A 22,500-nucleotide genomic window follows, 5' to 3' on the forward strand; every position below is an offset into this window, starting at 1 on the left:
CCTGGACGAGCTGAGGCACAGAGAGAGAGAGAAGGGAAGGGAAACGCAGGAGGATTGGTTCTAACAGTGGTAAGTATACAGACCTTTATCTCTGTTCACACACACACACACACGCACACACACACACACACACACCTGCACACCAGGTGAAGTATCACTCAGACACACATGTTGTGTTGCTGACATTGAATGTACAAATATTCCCACAGGCAAATGTTACATGTGACAAGCACTGATTCACACACACACACACACACACACACACACACACACACACACACACACACACACACACACACACACACACACACACACACACTCTCTCTGCTTATTATCCTGTGTCGGTTGGGTCTCCCCCTATCTATTTGTCAGTGTGTCCTATTAGGTTTCCAAACAGCTTGTAATGACTGGTAATAAACAGCAGCAGAAGAAGAAGGTAAATCAAGCGAGAAGACGACAAAATGAGCTCTCTGGGGGACCGCCATGATCTCAAAACACGCCAACACACACACACACACACACACACACACACACACACACACACACACACACACACACACACACACACACACACACACACACAAACACAGGAAAACAGTTGTTTCCATGTGTTCATGCAGTCAATAAGAAGCTGATAAACTACAGGAAGTGACAGACAGCACAGGCCTTCTGCCGCCGAGAAGAGGACGAGCGTTCATCAATGAAGGAAAAGGACTCTGATGCTAACAAATGATTATCGCATGAAAATCATGGAACAACACACACATGGAAATGTCACCTAAACACACAGGTCAGACACGCATGTGTGAGGTTCACTCACAAATTTTTGATGATTCAAATTATTCCTCCCTTTTCTTCTAATTTAATCTAAATCTAATCTAATCTAGTCTAATATAAACTAACCTAGTCCAATCTAATATAAACTAGTCTAATCTTGTCTAATCTAATCTAGTCTAATATAAACTAACCTAGTCCAATCTAATCTAATCTAGTCTAATCGTGTCTAATCTAGTCTAGTCTAATCTAGGCTGATATAAACTAACCTAGTCCAATCTAATCAAATCTAGTCTAATCTGGTCTAATCTAGTCTAGTCTAATATAGTCTACAATAAACTAATTTAGTCCAATCTAATCTAATCTAGTCTAATCTTGTCTAATTGGGACGTGAACCTGGAACCGCCTTGCTGTGTGGAAACAGCGCTGCCCACTGTGCCACTTTGCTGCCCTAGTCTAATCTAGTCTAACAATCTTTTTCTAGTCTAATCTAGTTTTATCTGCTGTAATCTATTGTGCTCTAGTCTAGTTTTTTCTAGTCCAATCTAATCTAATCTAATGTAGTCTAATGTAATCTAATGTAGTCTAATATAATGTAGTCCAATCCAATCTAATCTAGTCTAATCTAGTCTCGTGCCCTGAGTTTCCCGCGCCTCACGCCCTCAGTCAACTGGGATAGGCTCCAGCGTCCTGCGACCCACGACAGCGGATGATGCAGTGAAAGGACAATGAATGGATGAAAAATGGACGGAAAGGTTTCCATTGAAACTGAGGAGGAATTAGAGAAGAACGATCAGATAATCTGGACATTGAAATAATCCCACTACAGTTAATAGTTGCCGTGGAAACTTGAATCACCTTTGTGAGTGTACGCCTGCATTTATCTCACGGTTTATCCCCCCATTCTTCATCCTCCTCACCTGAGAGGGAGCCCCCCCTCTGTGGTCTCCTCTCTATGTCCCTTTATCATTGACCCCCCCCCCCTCCCTCCGGTGTCACACCTCACCAGCTCCAGGTGGCAGGGGAGGCAGGGAGGCAGGGAGGGAGGGAGGCAGGGGAGGATGGGGGGCGCTCTCACCTGTTCCCTCAGCCCCCACATCCTGCCTGCTTCATTCAGATTCATTAGGACCCCCCCCCCCCATTAGCCGACTACTAAACTGGACTAACTGATCATTTCTGAGATTAACATCATTAAGTGACTCAAGAGGGAGAGAGTGGTGAGGAATGGATTAATGAAGAGATTAAAAACACCCCCCTCATGTTTCCACCACGGTCGGGTGTGCCGTCCCCCCCCCCAACCCCCCAGTACTGAGGTATATGTGTAGGTTTGCCTGTGAATGTCTATGAGCATTTAGTAAAACACTTTATAAAGTTTAACACAGGATTGCATTTCATAGCAATTTAATTCAATTTAATTTAATTTAATTCACTGTTATAATGTGTGCAGGCCCCTGTAATACACACAACCACACACAGGGGGGGCCTGTAGGCATGCAGAGGAGGTAGAGTGGCAGGCAGCTCCTTCCTGGTGCGCCCAAATGAGCAGCTTGTGAGGGGGGGGGGGCGCCTTGCTCAAGGGCGTCTCGGCAGTGTTCCTTCATTTATTTTACGTGAAACTATTTTTAATGGTGTTAAAATCATGACGACTACAAAATAACCCAACGTAGAGGAAAACTGAATTATTATTTTTACATTAATGGGCGTCATCTTCTGGATCTTTATCTGGAAATGACTCCTTGATTTGAAACCTATGTTTTATCCAATCTGATGACCTTCTGACCTCTCAGGTGTGTCGTCTCTGGACGCTGATGTTTGGTGTCAACTGATTCCACCGTTATCTGTGTCTCCATGTCAAACGTTGGGGTACGGCATCAGTCTCCAGTAGGACCGGTGACCCCCACCAGATAAATACTGCAGTGTGGAGTGTGTTTTCACTCGAGTGTGTTAATGAACACACACACACACACACACACACACACACACACACACACACACACACACACACACACACACACACACACACACACACCAACTATGAGGACAAATGAGTCCGCAGGCTATTAGCTCAAATTCAGCAGGGCAAAAGAAAACATAATATTGTTAGCTGGTAGCAAAGACACACACACACACACGCACACACACACACACACGCACACACACTCACGTACACACACTCACGTGCACACACACACACACACACACACACACTCATACATGGATGAACCCTCGTCCACATTATCCATCTCCATTGACTCTAAAAGCATCTTATTCGCCTCATTAAGTCTTCAGAGGCACAGAGTAACCACACCAGACTCTGCCCACCACACACACACACACACACACACACACACACACACACACACACACACACCTACATCCAGATAGGTGTTAGCACAGACACAATGTGGCCCAGGAGCAGTCCTGGGGGGGGGGGCTGTTCAGGCAGCGGGCCACCATTACGAGTCAGGCGAATCATAGATGTGACTGTGACACACACACTCTCACACACACACACACGCGCACACGCACGCACACACACACACACACACACACACACACACACACACCAGTGTAGGTTGACGGTTCAGAACCAGAAGGCAGATGGAAATCAAAAGCTCAGGTTCAAACATCTCCAGAACTCCTGGTGATGAGATCTGTGAAGAATGCATGGAACACTTTTATTGTAAGTTTAAGTAAGTAAAGCTCATGCTGAGGACACATCATTAGCCCCCACCCTCCACAGGGAGCACTTAGATACAGGTGAGTGGCCACTCAATAATTGCAAGGCATCTGTGTGTGTGTGTGTGTGTGTGTGTGTGTGTGTGTGTGTGTGTGTGTGTGTGTGTGTGTGTGTGTGTGTGTGTGTGTGTGTGTGTGAGTGCTTGTGTGTGTGGTGAATATGAGGTAGGAAGGACAATGGAGCATGCAACTAGCAGCAGGGATTAGGGTGAATGGGGGGGTTGGAGTGGGGGCTGATTGAGCAGAATCGCACCAAATCAAACACATGTAGGAGCTGCTTTTATTACGCTTCCTGATTTGTGCTCTTAGGAAATACATCGAGCAATTTGAGACTGACTTTCCTGCTACATAGGTTACCACATCATGCAGCGTGGCTTTTGCACATGATTGCTAACAATAGATCAATGTGAATTGTGCTCAGTAATAAAGAATTATAGATAAATAGTGAATCCTATAAATAAATCAATAAAGCAAAGGAAATGAAATGCTGATGGGCAGGCAGTAAGACAGCACAACGCTGTCCGAGGAGACAGAAAAGGGACAAACCTTGCCGACAGGTGGACTCATCTACAGGCCATCCAATAGGCAGGTGGGGGTGGGGGAGAGCGGAGGAGAGAATGGGCATGGTTAGTAATATGTAAGTTGAACGCGGATGTGGAGGAAGGGGAAGGGAAAAATTTTTCAACGGTGATGCTGAACACAACAAAAGAGACGATAAAAAGACATTTCTCTTTCAATATTCTGTAGAACTACTGAGAAACCTTCCGAGGCACCCTCCATCACCACGTGAACCCATCGCTGGTGTGGTTGTTAAAACCCAGGGCAGTGAAGTGGATTCAAATGTCACTCATCCTTTCAGAAACAAATTTGGAGATGATTTTAAAGACAGTGTTACCCCTGATGAACAACATGAAGGATCACCTTGTGCACCTGGACGAGACGCCGTTGGGTGTCGCAAAGGTGATGCATTTTACACGGAAACCACAAACTGCAAAACCCGATAGAAGAGCCGCGTAGAAAAATATATACCATATATCCTATGCTGGGTGACAGCTAACAGGGTACACCCTGGACAAGTCACCAGCTCATCACAGGGTCAATGCTAAGAAAAACAGGCATTCACATCCACAAACGACTTTCAATCAAAGATTCACCTCAGCGTGTTTTTGGACTGGAGGAGAACACTGGAGAACCCAGTGGGAACCCTTGCTGACACAGAGAAGACATGAAAACTCAACGGGGGACACTCCGGGCACGACGGGGGACACTCCGGGCATGACGCCAGTGCACCGCGGAGCCACACACAAAGACAGACAACAATGCACACACACACTCACTCCTACGGGCAATTTGGGACCGGCCAATCAACCTGAAGCGCATGCTTTTGGAGGTGGGAGGAAGCCGGAGAACCCGGAGAGAACCCATGCAGACACGGGGAGAACATACAAACTCCACACAGAGCGGGACTTGAACCCGTGGTTAGCAATGCCGTGCTGTGCAGCGACAGCACTAACCACTGCACCACCGTGCCGCCCATGTATTTTATTATTTACTGTAATTTAAACATTTCTGAACCCTCCCCATGCCGATATTAAACCCCCTTCTATCTGTATTACCTTTAAAACACTCTGATAGACTCTTTAAACCTCTTTTGTATCTCACAGAGGTGCGCTGCATTCAGAGACTCACGGAACGCAGCGCACTTCTGGATGACGTCAGCCAATAGAATGCGCGTTTGGGATCACGTGACTACCTACTAAAAATCCGCAATGAGGTGAAGTCGCGCATGTTAATGCACGAATACGCGAGGGATTACTGTATACTAACAATACCGTACTTTATTAAGTAATACTGCAAGTACTGAGGAGTCAACAGAATACTGTTAAAAGGAAATCGCAGTCAGTCTCAAACGCTCATACTGATTTAATATCTTTCCTTTTCTTTACATTTTTTTATGTTACACATCAACTACAAATATCAGATGTCAATGAAACAGTGCTGCTCAGTGTGGGCAGAGTCAGGGCTGAAGCCCCCGCTTCACTGAAGGAGCCAACATGGTGAGATCAAACAAATACATGGAGTCAGTCTTCTGATTACAGATCAGCCTGATCAAGATGAGCAGAACGGAGAGAACGTGAACGTTTGTGGGTTACAGAGAGATCACGTGATCACGTGTGATCACGTGATCACGTGTGTGAGGAGAGAGAGGCGTCACGCTGCCAGGTCCAGACAGAGGTGATTAGTAAAGCATTAGTGAGTGTATGTAATGTTCAATACACGCTGTCAAGGACGTATGTGTGTGTCTGTGTGTGTGTGTCTGTGTGTGTGTGTGTGTGTGTGTGTGTGTGTGTGTGTGTCTCTGATTCAATCACTATTACATCGACAGCACTTAAAAAATCACATCACACAACACACACACACACACACACACACACACACGCACACACATGTACACACAATGACTTTACTGGGAAGGGGATGCAAAAATACACTAAATCCAGTCATGAACAACCAAATAAACCAACGTTTAAACAACGGGAACGGCTTACATCCCTTCATAGAGAAGACACAACAAATAAACATTTTTTGTGGGTGGTTCCTGGAACGGATTAACAGTGAGTAATGAGGGATCACTGTAACTGGTTGCTAGGCAGCGGAAATTGGGGTTACAAACAAAATTATTCTTCAGAAGTATCTCCAATATTATTCAAATATCTGAATTTGGTTTGGTGTGGGGCATTAGTGTATTAGGACTGGGGTATTACATGATCACATTATCATCATGAAGTTCTGATGTCTAAATGGTAAAATCTAGTTGTGTTTATCTATGATCTAAAGGTGGCAGCCGTTTCCCGCTGTGACTTGTGATCAGCTGGTAGAACTGCACCTGAAAGAACTAAAAAAAACTCCGGAAAACCATCCATCCATCCATTTCCTGGAAGATGACGATCACAACCGTCTCGTTTTTAGCTGCTATTCTACTTTGCAAGTCACAGATCTGCTGAATTCTATCCCAGCTAGCTACAAACAAGAGGCAGGGAACACTCCAGACATGTCGCCGGGGATTCACACACGGACAGAGAACCACTGCCGCACACATTTACACCAATAGAAAATTTGGAATGATCAATTTGCCTGTATTACATGTTTTGTCTGTCCATTCAGACATGGAGAGAACATACAGGTCAGCGCAGAGACAAACTGACCCCAGACCCTTCTTTTTGTGCTACCCACTCCACCACTGTGCCACCCACATTGGGAAAAACATTTAAGATGTGCTCCTAATAATGTCTGAGAAAATCATCTGAAAATCACTGCCCAACCCGACTGGACACACCAAGACCTGATCACTACCAGCCATCTTTAATTAAATCATCACTTCATGACCGTTTTAGTAACATGATATTTGACTAGAATTTCACACCAGTACCAAATCTAACGGGGAATGGTGACTAAAATACTGTACATCAGTCGGTGGAGGTTTACAAAGGTTTTTCTGAGACTCCACAGATCCACAGAGACACAGTCTTTACCAGGGCTTTGAACCGGTTCATGGAACGAAAGGAAACTGAAAACTTTATATTTTTTAATGTTCCAGAACAGAATTGGAACAGAAAATAATTGTAAACCGGTTAATACAGGGTTTTTTTCACGTTCTTGAAAAAAATATTTGACCTCATGTTTCACTTCCTGTCATTCACTGGACGCGGGGTGAGAGCAGAGGGAAGTAGCGGCTATCAGCAGCAGTTAAGAAAAGGGAGGTCTCCAAGTCACCATTAATCATTACAGATAAACACTGCAGTGTGTCAGTCTGAACATGTATGACTCAGACATGAACTCATTGGCTGCAGTCATTTTCAGAGCAGTGTGTTCCCGTACTGCCAGCGCTTTGTAGCAATACTGAGCTATGGGAGAAGAACAATGAAGATCTGTTGTTCAGCAATAAATGACATGGTGGAAGTTATTCTTGTCTTATGTCATGTAGTGTCTAAGTAGGAGGCATAAGCCTTAACTACAGTGATATAACTGTCATAAAGCAGTGGTGTAGTGCTGTGGTACTGTTTACTGTGGGGTGGGGGCATATCTATAATTATAGTCTATAGTATACTAAGTGCTTTAGTTTCCAATTTAAAGTCCTTAAGTTACCGTATTTTGTGCACCATTCGGCTCATTGTACAAAGAGACGCAGTCTAAATAACGGAGATTATTTCTGTACTTTAACCGGACACACGGCGCACTTCATTGTTCGGTACATGGTTGCTAACGGAAGCAAAAAGTGACCGTGGTTGGACTGTGTTGTACTACGTATTTAAATTTAAAAAATAAACCGACATTTTTTAAATCTGTTTTTATTTCTTTATTTTTTGATAAATCTGTTCTAAATCCCTGAAGTCCTCATCTCCGGTCTGCATTGAATATCTCTGTAGTTTCTCTACCGCTGACCGTCTGGTTTCCGGGTGTCTGTCCGGTAAAGATGCCGGCTTTAGAGAAACATCGGACAAAAGTGGAAGCAGACACGTTAGTCCAGGACCCACAATCCACCGCATATTGTGGGGGTGTAACTCCTCTGCACTGCCCCCAGTCCTGGTAAACATGTGTTCACGTCTCTGATCCATCGCTCCACGACCCCCCAGCTTAACTTTAAAGGCTCTGTTCACACCGATGTCCAGCGGGTGGAGTTCTTTCGTTAATCCTCCAGGATGAAGACAAACTCCTAATTCAGCCGCTTGACGTGTTTCTGACAGAAGCGGTGGTGTGGGGGGGGGCAAGGAGTCACAGATCAAGAGAGATGGAGAAGCGTGAAAAAAGCCCCCCGGTCTCTTTACGTGAACCGGAACAACTGGAACTGATAGCCTGGAGTTTACATGTTGTGTCGTAAGCGTGTCTCTTTGCTGACGTCATTGTCGGGGGTCTTCAGCCAATCAGATGTGGTTACCAGCATACCTGCGGTACAGTACCGGTACATACCCTATACCGGTACCTACCGGAGGTGTGCTGGACGAAGCCCCACGTCATGTTCTCTAATTGGTCAAACGCTGCTAGCGTACGTAGTGACGTAATACGTCCTATGTCGGTGGACAATGGTCGATCTGGAGGATCGCTGACTAAAATCACACAAAAACATTTTTTACAGATTTCTGAACTCAGTGAACACAGAAGACGCTTCATGTTAAAAGGAGCAGCGTTGAAATTTTAAGGCCTCTAAGCGCATCTTATGGTGCGCAAAATACGGCACCTACATATTTATATTTACAAGGAACATTATTAACCGGTTCAGGTTAATAATTATTTTTTCGTTCTAACCGGTTCAGGAACTTGAGTTTATGGGTGGAATGCAAAACCAGAAACGTTATAATTCCGTTTCTGTTTGGAACGAACCGATTGGCAAAAAATTGTGGTTCAAAGCCCTGTTCTCTACAAATGGACAATGTCTGGAGTAGTGGTGAACCTTAGTGACCCATGGTCCAAACTTCCTCCTGGAGCACAGACAGAACTAATTCAGGAAGTGAAAGAAGATCAAAAATAAAACATCCATGGAACTGCAGTCTAAAGGTGTTCATGTCACCAGCTGCAGAGACACTGGGTAAAAATGTCCCCCATCGTAGAGCGTTGAGGCAAATCCACAGCTAATCCAGAACAGCAATAAGGCTTGTCTGGATTAGACCCAAACACTTTAATGACCCACTGGGTTTCAGGAGAATATTCTCTGGACTGACAAGTTAAAGGTCAAACTGTTTGGATGATGGATTTCACATAAGGTCACAAAAAAAGGCAGACCTACAATCTAGAGCACAGCATTGACCACAGGATGGTTTTAATCAACTGTATGTGTGTCAAAGCTGGGCTGTGACTATAACATGACCACAAAGAACAAGTTGGGGACGAAAACACTCTCATTTTAGCATTTTAGTTTTACAAGTTCTGTGTTGATTTTATTTCATGCATTATTCATACACACAGACCTGTTTGACATTATTAGAGCAGGAGACTTGAACACTCCTAGAAAGAGTAGAGATGGTGAGATGAGAGCTTCTTCATGTCAACCATAAGAGTTGAGTCACGATGTTGGTGATCAAACTCGCTAATGATGTCACATGAATCAGATGAATATTTAGCCTAGCATGGAGCTAATGTTACCCAGGATAGAAGGAGTGGAAGGAGAAACTGGAATCAGTGGAAAGAGAAGGAAGACATCAGAGGAAGCTGGGAAAACGTGTTCAATGATAATGTGTTTGTACATCTTTGGCCCCATTTAAAGTGTTTTCATAGGTGCACCTTTCCTCCCCCCATGATGTCTGAATGGGGAATGGGGTTGCCCCCCCCCCCCTCTGACGCCTACAGAGGCAGTAACAGCGCCGGCGTGGCTGAACAGGTGTGATGTTGTACAATGTTCAGGTGTGCAACCCCCCCGGAGGACTTCACTATCCTGTCGCAAGAGCTGCTCTGCTACGTGAAGATCTGAACCAGCACAGTCTCTGTTTCCCATGACGATTTACAGCTTCACCTCGATAATCTCCATGACGACAGAGATGCTAACGCAGCAAATAAGCAGCGAGTGGAGCACACCGGCGCAGGGGAAGACTTCAAATACAGACAGTTTCTAGCTAAACACACTCTCACTAACACACACACACACACACACACACACACACACACACACACACACACACACACACACACACACACACATACAATGTAGGGGAACAGCTTTTTGTTAAACCATTTCTCAATAATTAATTGGTAACAAACATCTGAAGTGGATTTTTATTTAATCAGAGCTGCTGAATGTCCAGAAAAATAAAAGTAACTGAAGTTAAATGGTGTAAAGTTTTTACATTAGAAAGTACAATAAAGCTTTTATTCTTGATTGTTTCAGGAGTACAAATCACAGCAGGGGATGTCAATAACTTTGTTGCTAATCTAGTAAACCTCACCGATATTACATATTGGAAGATATTTGCACAGCAAATAAATAAAGAACTATAATAGAACTAAGTATAGTACAGACCAACCAGTACTAAAGCTCCTCCAGCCAGCCCATATCGGTCCTCTAGCAGGTTTACCAATCAGCTTTACATGCACAAGTGCCGACACAAGTAAGTAAACAGACATGGGTGAATAAAATATATTCTTGTTGGAGGAGAAACAGTTTATAATTACTACTCCAAGTATCTTCTTTTACCCTTATGTGTGTCTACACTGTGTGTCTGTTTACTGGTGTGTGTGTGTGTGTGTGTGTGTGTGTGTGTGTGTGTGTGTGTGTGTGTGTGTGTGTGTGTGTGTGTGTGTGTGTGTGTGTGTGTGTGTGGTGCTCACGTTAAATGTGAAAAACTGGAAAATACAAGAGAAGACGAGAATGCATCCACTCACACACTCACACACACACACCACACACTCTCTCACTGGAATGAATAGAACTCAGTAGAAGAGCTGCGTCTCACTCACCGATCATGTGATTGGCCACATGAATCTGGATCTCCCTTTCCGTCTCGAATGTCATTTGGCATTTAATACACTGGTAGGTCTTTTTCTACAAGACAAAAGACACACAGACAGCAAAGAAATGAGTTTCATGAGATTTTAAAAGAGTTTAATCAGCTGAAGAAACATACAGTATTTTCCGCACTATAAGGTGCACCTAAAACTGCGCCTTATATATGAAAAAAGTTTAAAATAGGCCATTCATTGAAGGCATTGAAGCCTTATAATCAGATGTGCCTTATAATCTATTACACTTTATATATGAAACATTCTTTGAAATAGGTAGTTCATTGAAGGTGCGCCTTATAATCCAGTGCGCCTTATAGTGTGGAAAAACTGTATGTGCTTTAAAAGTGTATCACTAGACGCAAGAAAGTACAAACACTCCTCTACTTACGTTCATTCGTTTTACGTTTTTTTCGATTTTACGTTTGAACTGACTGTAAAACAATTTTGTAAAAAAAAATTTTTTACAAAAGTTTAGCACTCTCCGTAGTACGAGACGTTCAAATGACCTTACGTTTGACACTGCGTCCATTGTTTACACGGCGCAAACGACAGACTGGTAATAGAATTTACGGATGTACATACAGTATACGGTCACACATTACTGGAATGTACAGTAACAACTTACGTTCATTTTCACATTACGTTTGGCCGTTCAGAACGTCACTAAAACAGAAGTGAGGAGCGTCTGTATAGTTCAAAACAAGTCAAGACTCGGCTTTGTTAAAATACACAGAAAACAGATCATAAAGAGAGTTTGTGGGTCCATTTACAGATATCCTTCACAGGAAGTTCAACCTTAGTCCAGCTGTGCTTGAACAGCCTTGGGGGGTATCCCTTAACTAAACTTTACACCAGTCAGAGGTGGGATATAATGAGTGTTAACCAACGTGTTTCTGCCTCTTTCCAATGTCTAGTTTATGGTGCTGGTATTCCTGTTAGGACACTGTTGGTAAAATTATCGGACTAATGACGTTTATTTGTAATAAACGTCGGTTTACGTGATACAAACATTTATGGAACATCTACTGATAAATTAGATTAATTATGTAATTAAGAATTCAAGAATTTCCTTTGCTGTCAGCACAAAAAACACACTTTTTCATAATCTTAATGTTTTTATAGTTTATCGTAGCTAATTTAGAGAGATTTGGACAATTCTGTAGCTACTAAACGCACGGGGATGAAATAAAATAACATAATGATTAACGTCAAGCAGAAGAACCTCTTGGTGTCAACCTGCAAGCAGCAAAAGTAAGATGTGCGAGCAATCCTGGTCTGATACAAGTCTGACAGATTATTATATGGGAAAAAAAGGTATACAGCTCAACACACACACACACACACACACACACACACACACACACACACACACACACACACACACACACACACACACAAACACATAACTAAGACCTCCAAAGACAGAAATCAATGAGGGATGGAATGGAGAAGAAAAACAATCAGGGAAGGAGCAATGCAAAAGAAATATAAAGAAGGAAACCAGAAGAAGAAAAAGAAAAGGGGAGAAAAAAGAAACAGAAGAAGAAAGAATGAGAGGAAGAGAAAAAAGAAAGGAAAAAAAAGGGGCAGACAAGCAGAGAGAGACAGAAGCAGAGTTTCTGGTTATTCATTCATAGCACTCTGCTGCTGCAACAAGCACGAATACACACACACACACACACACACACACACACACTCACACACACACACACACACACACACACACACGCACACACAAACACACACATACACACACACACACACACACACACACACACACACACACACACACACACACACACACACACACAAGAAATCCTACTTTGTCTGCTTTGTGATGTTAGACTAAGCAGAAACAAAGGTGCAGGTAAGACAGAGGATCCCTGGGAACTGCCTGTAACACACACATACTCACTGGCAAACACACACACACACACACACACACACACACACACACACACTCACACACACACACACACACACACACACACACACACACACACACAGACACGCGGCAAGTCCCGGGGAGCCTGACTGTCAATATCAAGTAGAGCGAGCCGCTCCCACAATGCCTCAGCACACCCCAACCACAGAACCCAGTGGGGCTCAGCTGACACACACTGACATTCACAAGAGCGTACATAAGCAAGCTGCACACACACACACACACACACACACACACACACACACACACACACACACACACACACACACACACACACACACACACACACACACACACACACACTTTATACACGTATGACTCATGCAAACAAAGTTTAGCAAGAGGCTGGCATTCCCTATGCTTCTGAAAACGCCTCCATGTGTTTGACGGTGTTAATGTACAGAGGTTGGATTTCAAACACGGACTGAGGTTACAGTTTGAAACAAAGATGTTCGTCTGTGTTTTAGTTCTGTTAGCAAAATATCTGTCAGCCGTTTACAACAGTAGAATCAAATTAGAATCCAGAAGAAAACAATGTCGATGCAACAAACAGTTTTAGACTTTATTTTTTGCCCACATTCAGTAAAGCCAGCAGCAGTTTCAGAATGATTCAACTCAAACATACCGTCCACTGTAAGAAGACTATTTAAAACTCAGATGCTAAAACACTGCGTAAACCTTCAGAGGCCCCCTTTTGTTTTATTTTTGGAGGCCACAATTTGCACAAGGACTTAATGTCCAAATAACACAAGATGTTCACCAACGTTAAAAGAAAAGTCAGCTCCACGTACTCAAAACCATCGCGCCAAGGGAAAGAGGTTTGGGATTGAAGGAGGAAGAATAAGACATGTGCTGAAAACCCACTGGTGAACGCTCAATGATGCACGGCTTCTCCGTGCAATGGAAACATATAGCGCATAGAGGGTGAGATAGATCGTACCCCCTGATTTGAAACCCAAAGAAAATGTCTAGTGGGATCTGGAGAAGGTAGTTGCAACAGGTAAACCAGGATATTCCCACCTGAGGAATGGGCTAAGATTCCTCAGGAATGCTGCTAGACGCACGATTACAGCACCGAACCCCAACCCAGAAAAAAGGTAAACTAATATAATTCATGAAATAAATGTAGTCGGGAAAATGTTTACAATAAGGCTTGCATATGTAATTAACACTCCCTCCATCTGATCCTCAGCTGGCCCACCTGTCAAATTTTAGAAATCTGCCAATCAAAAACTTTGCCCACCTCTGCCCTGACCCCAACCCTCACCCTGGATGAGACGCTAGCTCATGGGGCCACACAAAAGACAAAAACGGGTATTTTTGAGGTATTTTTTGAAATATCTGTTATATAAACATTGTCAAAGAGTTTTGCTTGTCTTATCTTAGTCAGTCCGTCTCACCTTGGGTGCGGGTGAAGCCTCAGCCTTCTTTCCTGCTGCGCTCGTCTCTGGGCTGACTTCGGGGTGATCCGTCTGAACGTGACTCTCCAAGTCCTCCAGGCTTTCAAACTTGACCCCGCACTCTGGACACCTAAGCCCGGTCACAGTCTTCTCCCCGTGGGCGTCGCCAGGAGTGGCAGCCCCTCCCTGGCTGGGGCTCTGCCCATTTGTGCCCCTAATTTGTGAGAGAATTTGATTGGTTATGAACGACTTCAGTCATCAACAATGTTGCTTTGACTGTGTGGCACGTCAAGACTACTACCTACCTACTCATGCAGCCAGCACAGAGGCCATAAGGCAGCCCGTTGACGTCCAGCTTCACCATCTCCCCTTTGTTTTTGAACTCCTTCAGGCAGAAGGCGCATTTATACAGCTTATGCTGCTGCAGCTGCCCATTGGGCGACGAGGAGGCCGAGCCGTTTCCTCCGACTCCGTTTCCACCTCCTGATACAGCTCCACCCAGTCCAGAGCCAGTTGAAAGCTTCTGCATGTGGAAGGTGCCGTGAATCTTCAGCTCCAGGGTGGACGTGACCGTCTGCATGCAGACGACGCAGCGGAAGCCGGTCAGAGAGTTGCGGAGGTCGGGATGCATTTGGCAATGCTCGATAAACTCTTCCTCACTCTGGAGAGGCATCTTACAGATTCGACAGGTTCCCGTGTCCAAGCTCTTACTGTGGGTCACCTGCAGAGATGGAATTCACATGTGACCAAATAAGCATACACATGGTCTAATAAGTTGTTTCTTGAATGTATTGTATATATCTCCTTGAAGGGCAAAGTCTATCAGACAGTGGTGAGGACAGCCATGATGGACAGATTAGAGACAGTGGTGAGGACAGCCATGATGGACGGATTAGAGACAGTGGTGCTGGAAAGAAAACAGGAAGCGGAGCTGGAGGTGGAGGAAATGAAGAGGTTGAGGTTCTCTAGGAGTGATAAGGTTGGACCGGATCAGAAATTAGTTCATCAGTGGAACTGTCAAGGTGAGATGTTCTGGAGACAAAGTTAGAGAGAGCAGACTCTGATGGTTTGGACACGTCCAGAGGAGAGATGGTGAGGATGTTGGTGAAAGGGTGATGAGGATGGAGCTACCAGGAAAGAGAACACGAGGAAGACCAAAGAGGAGGTGGATGGATGTAGTGAGGAGGTTAGAGAGGAGGATGAAGAAGTCAGAATGGAAAAGGACGACACTCTGTGGACACCCTTAAGGGGACATGCCCAAAGGACGAGAAGAAGACAGTAAATATCTTCTGTCACGCAACAGTTTTTACAACAAAGGTCTGGTCATTCTTCCTCAGGTTAGTGAAGAAATGCAAAATATCATGTTGTTAAAGTGAAGAAACATGTCAAATCAAATCATTGACCTAAATCAGTTACATAGCAAGAATGCCACAGAAGGAATCAAAGATAGGAGAAGAATTTGGTGCCAAGAGTGGAAGGGTCATCCTCATTATTCATCCTCTATTACCGGTAAGTCATCATTGTTACAACACTGAAGTGTGTATTACAACTGTAATTCCATCACACGTTACAGAGAGAGCAAAACTACGCCTCTACAGGCGACTGTACTTTCGTTCTCCTTGCGAGGGGTTTTTCCGCTGACGTGCACAAGTGAAACAGCAACATTCAACCGTACCTTGTGCTCGGTGAGGGTGAGCAGAGACGGGAAACGCTCGCCACAGATTGGACACATGTAGTGTTTGGCGGGGCCGCGGTGTGTCTGAGCGTGCTCACGAAGTCCGCTCTCAGAGAAGAAGGTTCTGGAGCACACGTTACACTTATGGTTCCCCTTAATGAAGTCAGCCTTCTTCTTCCGGGAACCTGACATAGAAAAGTCCTGTCATCACTACGGATCTATTTCAGCCATGGATGCACCAACATGTTACAGGACCTATCTAAGATCTTATATGTAGAAAGATCAAATTTTTTTTTTTTTTTAAAGTAAGATAAAAACAAGTCTAAGAATGAGTCTTACTAGCGTCGTCTTCTCCCGGTCTGATGTTGTGGTCACGCAGCCGGTGGTTCTGTAGGAGCGACTCCATGGTGTAGGCGGCCCCACAGATGTCACAGGCGTACATGGGCTCTGAGTTGTCCAGCTCCTCTTCCCCCCCGCTGGCCTCGTGGCTGTTGGCCGTATCTCCCCCCTGACCTGCCCCTCCTCCTCCACCCTTCAGCAACATGTTCTGCAGGTCGGCTTGCTCCGCCGTCGCCAACGCCGCCCTCTCGACGCCTCCTGCACCACCGTTGCTACCGCCTCCCCCTCTCTTGGAGGACTGCGCCAGACCGTTGGGCGTCCCGTTTTGACTCCCGCTGCTCCCCGTACCTCCTCCTCCGTTGCCCGTGATGTTGCCGCCATCGAACATGCAGTGCTTCTCCCTCAGGTGTCTCTCCAGCAGCGAGACGGCGTGAAAAGCTTTGCTACAGAAACGGCAGGTGAACTTCTTGCTGTGCGTGGTGATGTGGCACTGCAGCTCCACCTCCGTTCCAAACGTCTCGCCGCAGAAGATGCACTTGCGAGGCTTGAGTCCTGCAAGACAGACGCCTGGTTGAGATATGAACGGCAACGCATTAAATCTGTCTTCATTTTGTAACCTCCATTTTCTTATCTGATATGTGCACACATATTAACAGTACATGATTTCATAAAAAGTTTCCCAAACTTCAGAAAAGAAGGTTCCACTGTGTAACTGCATCTCAAATTAAGTCATTCAATACACTTTTCATGGAGTTCACAACTTGCAACAAATTTTCTCAGTTGGGAACAAATTTTTCAATTACTGCAGCACCACATGAATGCACTATTGCTCCAAATAGCCAGGAAAGTTGTGCTTTACCTGTTCCAAGCCCCCCTGGGAGGCCTGACCTCTGGGTCAGATGGTTATGCTTTACATGCAGCTGAAGGTCCGCCTCTTTCCTGAAGTCCCAAGCGCAGGCTGTGCAGCGAAACAGCTTCTTCTCATTGCTGTGCTTCACTGCCAAATGCACCTAAAGGGCAAACGGCAAAATAAAAACCCAGAGCGGCTGAATTGTACAGTTGTTTCATTCATTCATCAGTGTTACAAAAAATGTTCTTCTTCACAAATACAGTGGTTCCTCTACTAACGAATGTCTCTACATACAAAATTTTCTACTTACAAAACGTCTCAACAGGAAAATATTGCCTCTAGTTACGAAAGAAATTTCGAGTTACGAAAGGTAAAAATACAGTAAGGGCTGATACTCGCAGCTCCTACAGGTTCCTGAACGCAGCGTTCTTATAGCTGCTCTGCCACTGGCTATTATCTAGCATCCGGGCATCCCATTGGCTAAGAGGGACCTCTGTGTGGAGCTAGATAGGTGTCTATGCAGCGTCCTCGACATTCGGCCCTCGACCCATGAGGTGTTCTGATAGTTTTACATAAATATATTAACTTTGAGAGTATTCACTATGGACCCCAAGAAAGTGACGGAGAAAAGAGGAAAAGAAAAGAGTTTTTTGTCCATACAAACAAAGCAAGAGATCATAGAAAAGCCTGAAAAAGGGATGCGTTTGGTTGATCTCACCAAAGAATATGGCCATAATGCATCTACAATCACCACGTTATTAAAACAAAAGGAAGTTTAAGGAGTTTAAGGCATCGCGTGGGTGGTTGGAGAAGTTCAGGAGGAGGACTGGAATTCACTCTGTTGTTCATGGGGGGGCAAGAGGGCATGAACCAAAGAGGGCAAAAAAAATGGGGACAGCAGTTAAAAGGTAGATGACCGTCATTTTATTCTTTACTCTATTCTTTGTTTTTTACGTTATACACAACTCTCATTTATTGTGTAATAATCTAGTTGTAACATGTATTTGTTACATGTTTTGATGCATTTTTATGCTTCATAAAACATTTATGTCTGAATTTTGGGGGGCTTGGAACGGATTAGGGCATTAGCATGGAAAACGCGTCTCTACTTACAAAATTTTCTACTTAAGAAATTTCTTCCAGAACCAATTAATTTCGTAAGTAGAGGTACCGCTGTATTACTGTGTGTATGCTTTGAAAACAAACAAAAAAATCATTCACCTGTATGGAGACTTTGGAGTCAAAGACCTCCTGGCACAGCGTGCAGTGATAAAGCACAAACGTGTGCATGTCCAGCAGGTGTTTCTGCAGGTCATCTACTGAGGAGAACTGCTTGTCGCAGCTCTCACACACATACTGGGTTGACGTGGTGGTGTAGTGAACTGTCAGGTGTTGAAGCAATGCCTCCTGGGATTCAAAGTCTTCCTTGTTGCACTGCGGGCAGGACTGGCGCCTCAGAAGCATCTCCAGGTGTGATTTCAGGTGCGTCTGGAACCCCTCGAAGCTGGTAAACCGAAGGTCACACTGATTGCATGGGTAGTCTCCATTGCTGCCCATGGAGGGGGTAGAGTCTCCTCCCAGTCTGTGGCGTTTCGGGGAGGAGATCTCCACATCAGAGGAGGCGGGGCTTAGGTCAGCAATCTTTGCCTGCCGCTTGTTGTTGGCCAATGGGATGTTCTTATGGTTCTCCTTTATGTGCTTGGTGAGCTTGAGGAGTGAACCGAAGATGGGAGAATTTGTGCAGTAAGGGCAGGAGTAAACCTGGACATGGACAAAAAATAATTACCCCTTTACACTTATTATAGACCAACAAATACCACCAGTTAGTTCTTGGAGAGCATTAAAAAGTGCAAAAACAAGGAGAAATAACTCAACCAGTAATCAACAGCCCCATTGCCCCAGTCCGATTCACTCTGCCCTTCTTGCAAAGGGCTAGCAAATAAGTACCTGGTACTACTTTGTCACTCTTTCAAACAACTCAACCAGGTATGAAAAGGTCACGAGAAATGTTATAGAAGACATGTTGGTCGATGCCAACATTGAGTAACATACACCGCACCAATCGAAGGCCACAATACAGACTGAAGCTGCAAGAAACCAGAACATTTCTTTAATTGTAGTCTCTAAACTGAAGATGTCTTAAATAGTAAATGAGAGGATGATGAGAGGAAGACAAGACGTGTGTGTCATGTTGAACAACACGCCCTGGCAGCTGCACCTCATCTACCACTAAAGAGACACCATCTAACAACAGAGAAGGAGTCCAGTAGAGTCGGACTGGTGCAGTTCACTGGACCATTGTCAATCTTGTGATCACACATAATAAAATTAGGCTAGCTTATTTAAATTAGGTGAACGATGAACTTGACAACCCCATTATAATATCACACCGCTGCGTGAGATAAAGGTTAGAAATGAAGTATAAGAAGAGGGTGGACGATTGTCATTTTTGATATATTTGATAGCAGACATCTGCTATTGATTGATTTAATGTATTGAATGAGAATCAATGAATGGAAAACCAAGCCCTGCCAGCAATTATCTGCAATAATGCATGGATTTATTTAATTTAGTCAAATGATCTTTAATCTGATCTATATTTTGTTTTAGCCTCATTTCATCCATATATTGTACAGTAGCACACAATAGCTAACAACAGCTGGAGTTCTCGTGGTTAAAAGACTGTTCTTGTTTGATTGTTGACTCTCACCTCCATGAAGGACTGTGATGCCGACTGTAGCACAGGAGACTCCAGTTTGGCCACGGCTCCTCCAGGTGCGACGCCCCCCCCTGCAGCGGAGGTGCAGTGTGTCTGCTGGATGTGCTCCGTCAGGGACGACTCTGTCAAGAAGCCCATGGAGCACTGGTTGCAGAAAAAGGCATGGTTCCCTTCTAGGACGGAAAGATGAAGTTACAGCATTAAGTTCCCTTAAATTACATTATCCAATGGCAGCACAGTGCTAAACAGCTACTGAGTTGTGCTCTAACACCCTTTCACAGGGTGTTTATGGAATAAATGCTCTAACCATCGACCGCTAAACCCCATACTAGCGCTCTTCGGTAACACACCTAATGTGGTGGAGCCGGCCACAATCCCACCAGGCAGGCAGTGTGTGACTCTGATGTGTTCCTGCAGAGAGTTGATGTCTCCAAACATGTCTGGACAGTAGTTGCAGTGGAATGCTGTAACGTTGCTGAACTGCAGCAGGGGAAAAGCTGCTGCTGTGCCGACGGTTCCTCCGCTGCCACGATGGGATTTGCGCACGTGTTCATTGAGGTTGTAGAGCGTTGGCAGTGTGTCCAGGCAAACGTGACACGTATGGCTCTGCTGGGGCTTATCGGCGTGGATGGTCTTCAAGTGGATCTCCAACACTGCCAGGCTGTGGAAGTCTCTTTTGGAGCAGTAAGGACAAGAGTATGTCACCTTACTCCAGTTCCCTCCGCCGCCTGTCGGGAGAGGCAGGAAGACCTCTTCAATAGACGCTTTAAACCAACCGCTGGCTTTTAGATCATGTGACGTACGTGGACATACCTCCACCTTGATGACCCAAGCTAATCCCCATCTCTTCCACATTGTCCATGCCTCTCCTGCGACTTCGGTCGATGCCGTGGCTGGGCTTTAGGGTGGAATCTGGGGTGGAACCTCTCTCCAGGCTGGCGCTGGAGTCTGGAGTGGCTGAGCTCATCGAGGCCACGCTGCCCAGTGCGGGATCGGGACTGGCAGCGCTGTGATTGGACGAGTCAGGCTGACGATGGCTGTCTAGGTGGCAATACACGTCCTCCACAGACGGGAACTGTTCTGAGCAGACAGGACATCTGGGGCGGTACCACAAAAACAAAACGAAACAGTAAAACGTCTAACTGATGGGAAATTAGCAATGGGAGAAGCTTAAATCAGATGTTCAGTACTTGTGTTTGCGGTTGGCGTGCTGCGTCTCAATGTGTGTGAGGAGAGAAGCCTCGTCCAGAAAGATCTCAGGACAGTGGATGCACTGCAAGTCGGCCCGGTCTGACAGCTGGGGGTGTCTCGTCAGGACATGCTTCTCTAGTTCGTCTGTCTGGCTGAAGGTCTCCTCACAGTAATCACACATGTACAGGTCCTGCTCCAGGTCGCCGTCTCCTGCCACGCCTTTCTTCACACCATCCCTCTCACTCCTCAGCGCGAGGTGCTCGCGGTTCTTGCGGTGAGCCTGTCGGAATCAGAGATTAATACAGATTTGAAGAAGCAAAGGTCTTTTAATATCTTCACCTGATGATGATGCGATTTACAGGGGCTGCAATGATTGTTTCTTTCTCTAAACGACTGAATCTTAAATCATTAAGGATACATTTCTGACAAATTCTAGAGGATTGCTTTTTTATCTCTCTCATAAGTGGCCTATCAGTGATTTCTTCAAGTACATTAAGTGAATTTTAGAAATTCCTAATCCACATTCTATTTTGTGACATTGAATGCTGATATTTCAGTGCCTTCCATTGTCACTGTGGGAAAAGAAACATCTACATCACCTGGATTTAACATTAAAAGCAAACTTTTTTTTTTCATCCACAGCAAAAGCAGTGGGTAAGAGTTACATAGATGTACACGTACATTTTTATTTAATCTTTCAAAGAAAGATTAGATAGAGTGACAGACATCACTGTTACTGAATGAGCAATATTGTAAAGTGTGATTTTGGACATTTGCTATACATTTATCTACAGTTTATTTAAACAGTGACTTACAACATTTAAAACTTATACAATAAGAGTTTGAACATTTAGGTCAAATTATCTTCTTTTTAAAAGTGTTTGAAAATACAGAGAGAATAAAACGCTTTTTAGTTTTCATTTTATTTGCAAACACAATGAAAAGGTAATACGTGGAAAAAAGAAGAAAATGTCTTCACATCCCAGACAAACACTGTTTGAATGACAAATTTTACCAGAGTTGTCATTAAAAGTGTAGATTAACATGACATAATAATGGATCACTTTTTATGTAACCTCTGCAAGTAGGAGCTGCTCCCGTAAATGAATGTAATGACACCGACTGTTTACCTGCATGTGACTCTGTAGTGAGGAGGTAGAGGAGAAGCCACGTTTACACACACTGCACTTGAATGGTTTACTGGAGCTGGAATATGTGAACACAAACAAAAAATCAGAATAAAACCAGGATTCTAAATACTGGATGTCACTCAGTGCAGGTTTCTTCACTACCTGTGTGTCTTCAGGTGGATCTTCAAGTGATCCGAGCGAGAGAACGCAGCTTCACACTCCTGACAGCTGTACTTCTTATCGCCTG

The 22,500-nt window shown here is 44.5% G+C and overlaps 1 protein-coding gene across 5 annotated transcripts in view; it reads right to left on the minus strand.

Annotated features, from left to right (window-relative positions):
• Positions 1-22,500, minus strand: part of znf423 (zinc finger protein 423) — a 165,738-nt gene that overhangs the window by 62,014 nt on the left and 81,224 nt on the right. For 4 of the 5 annotated variants that reach the window (XM_068312946.1, XM_068312943.1, XM_068312944.1 and 1 more), the window contains exons 6-18: positions 22,416-22,497; positions 22,254-22,329; positions 21,123-21,403; positions 20,746-21,029; positions 20,283-20,660; positions 19,924-20,105; positions 18,435-18,974; positions 17,223-17,373; positions 16,364-16,915; positions 16,025-16,209; positions 14,655-15,070; positions 14,350-14,563; positions 10,960-11,044 (exon numbers count right to left, since the gene is read on the minus strand). In XM_068312946.1, the coding sequence (XP_068169047.1) occupies positions 10,960-11,044; positions 14,350-14,563; positions 14,655-15,070; positions 16,025-16,209; positions 16,364-16,915; positions 17,223-17,373; positions 18,435-18,974; positions 19,924-20,105; positions 20,283-20,660; positions 20,746-21,029; positions 21,123-21,403; positions 22,254-22,329; positions 22,416-22,497 (3,426 nt within the window). The remainder of the gene's footprint in view (positions 1-10,959; positions 11,045-14,349; positions 14,564-14,654; positions 15,071-16,024; positions 16,210-16,363; positions 16,916-17,222; positions 17,374-18,434; positions 18,975-19,923; positions 20,106-20,282; positions 20,661-20,745; positions 21,030-21,122; positions 21,404-22,253; positions 22,330-22,415; positions 22,498-22,500) is intronic. The other variant, XM_068312945.1, reaches the window with a different exon arrangement.

The sequence above is a fragment of the Antennarius striatus genome, chromosome 4 (assembly GCF_040054535.1).
Source record: "Antennarius striatus isolate MH-2024 chromosome 4, ASM4005453v1, whole genome shotgun sequence".
NCBI lineage: Eukaryota > Metazoa > Chordata > Actinopteri > Lophiiformes > Antennariidae > Antennarius > Antennarius striatus.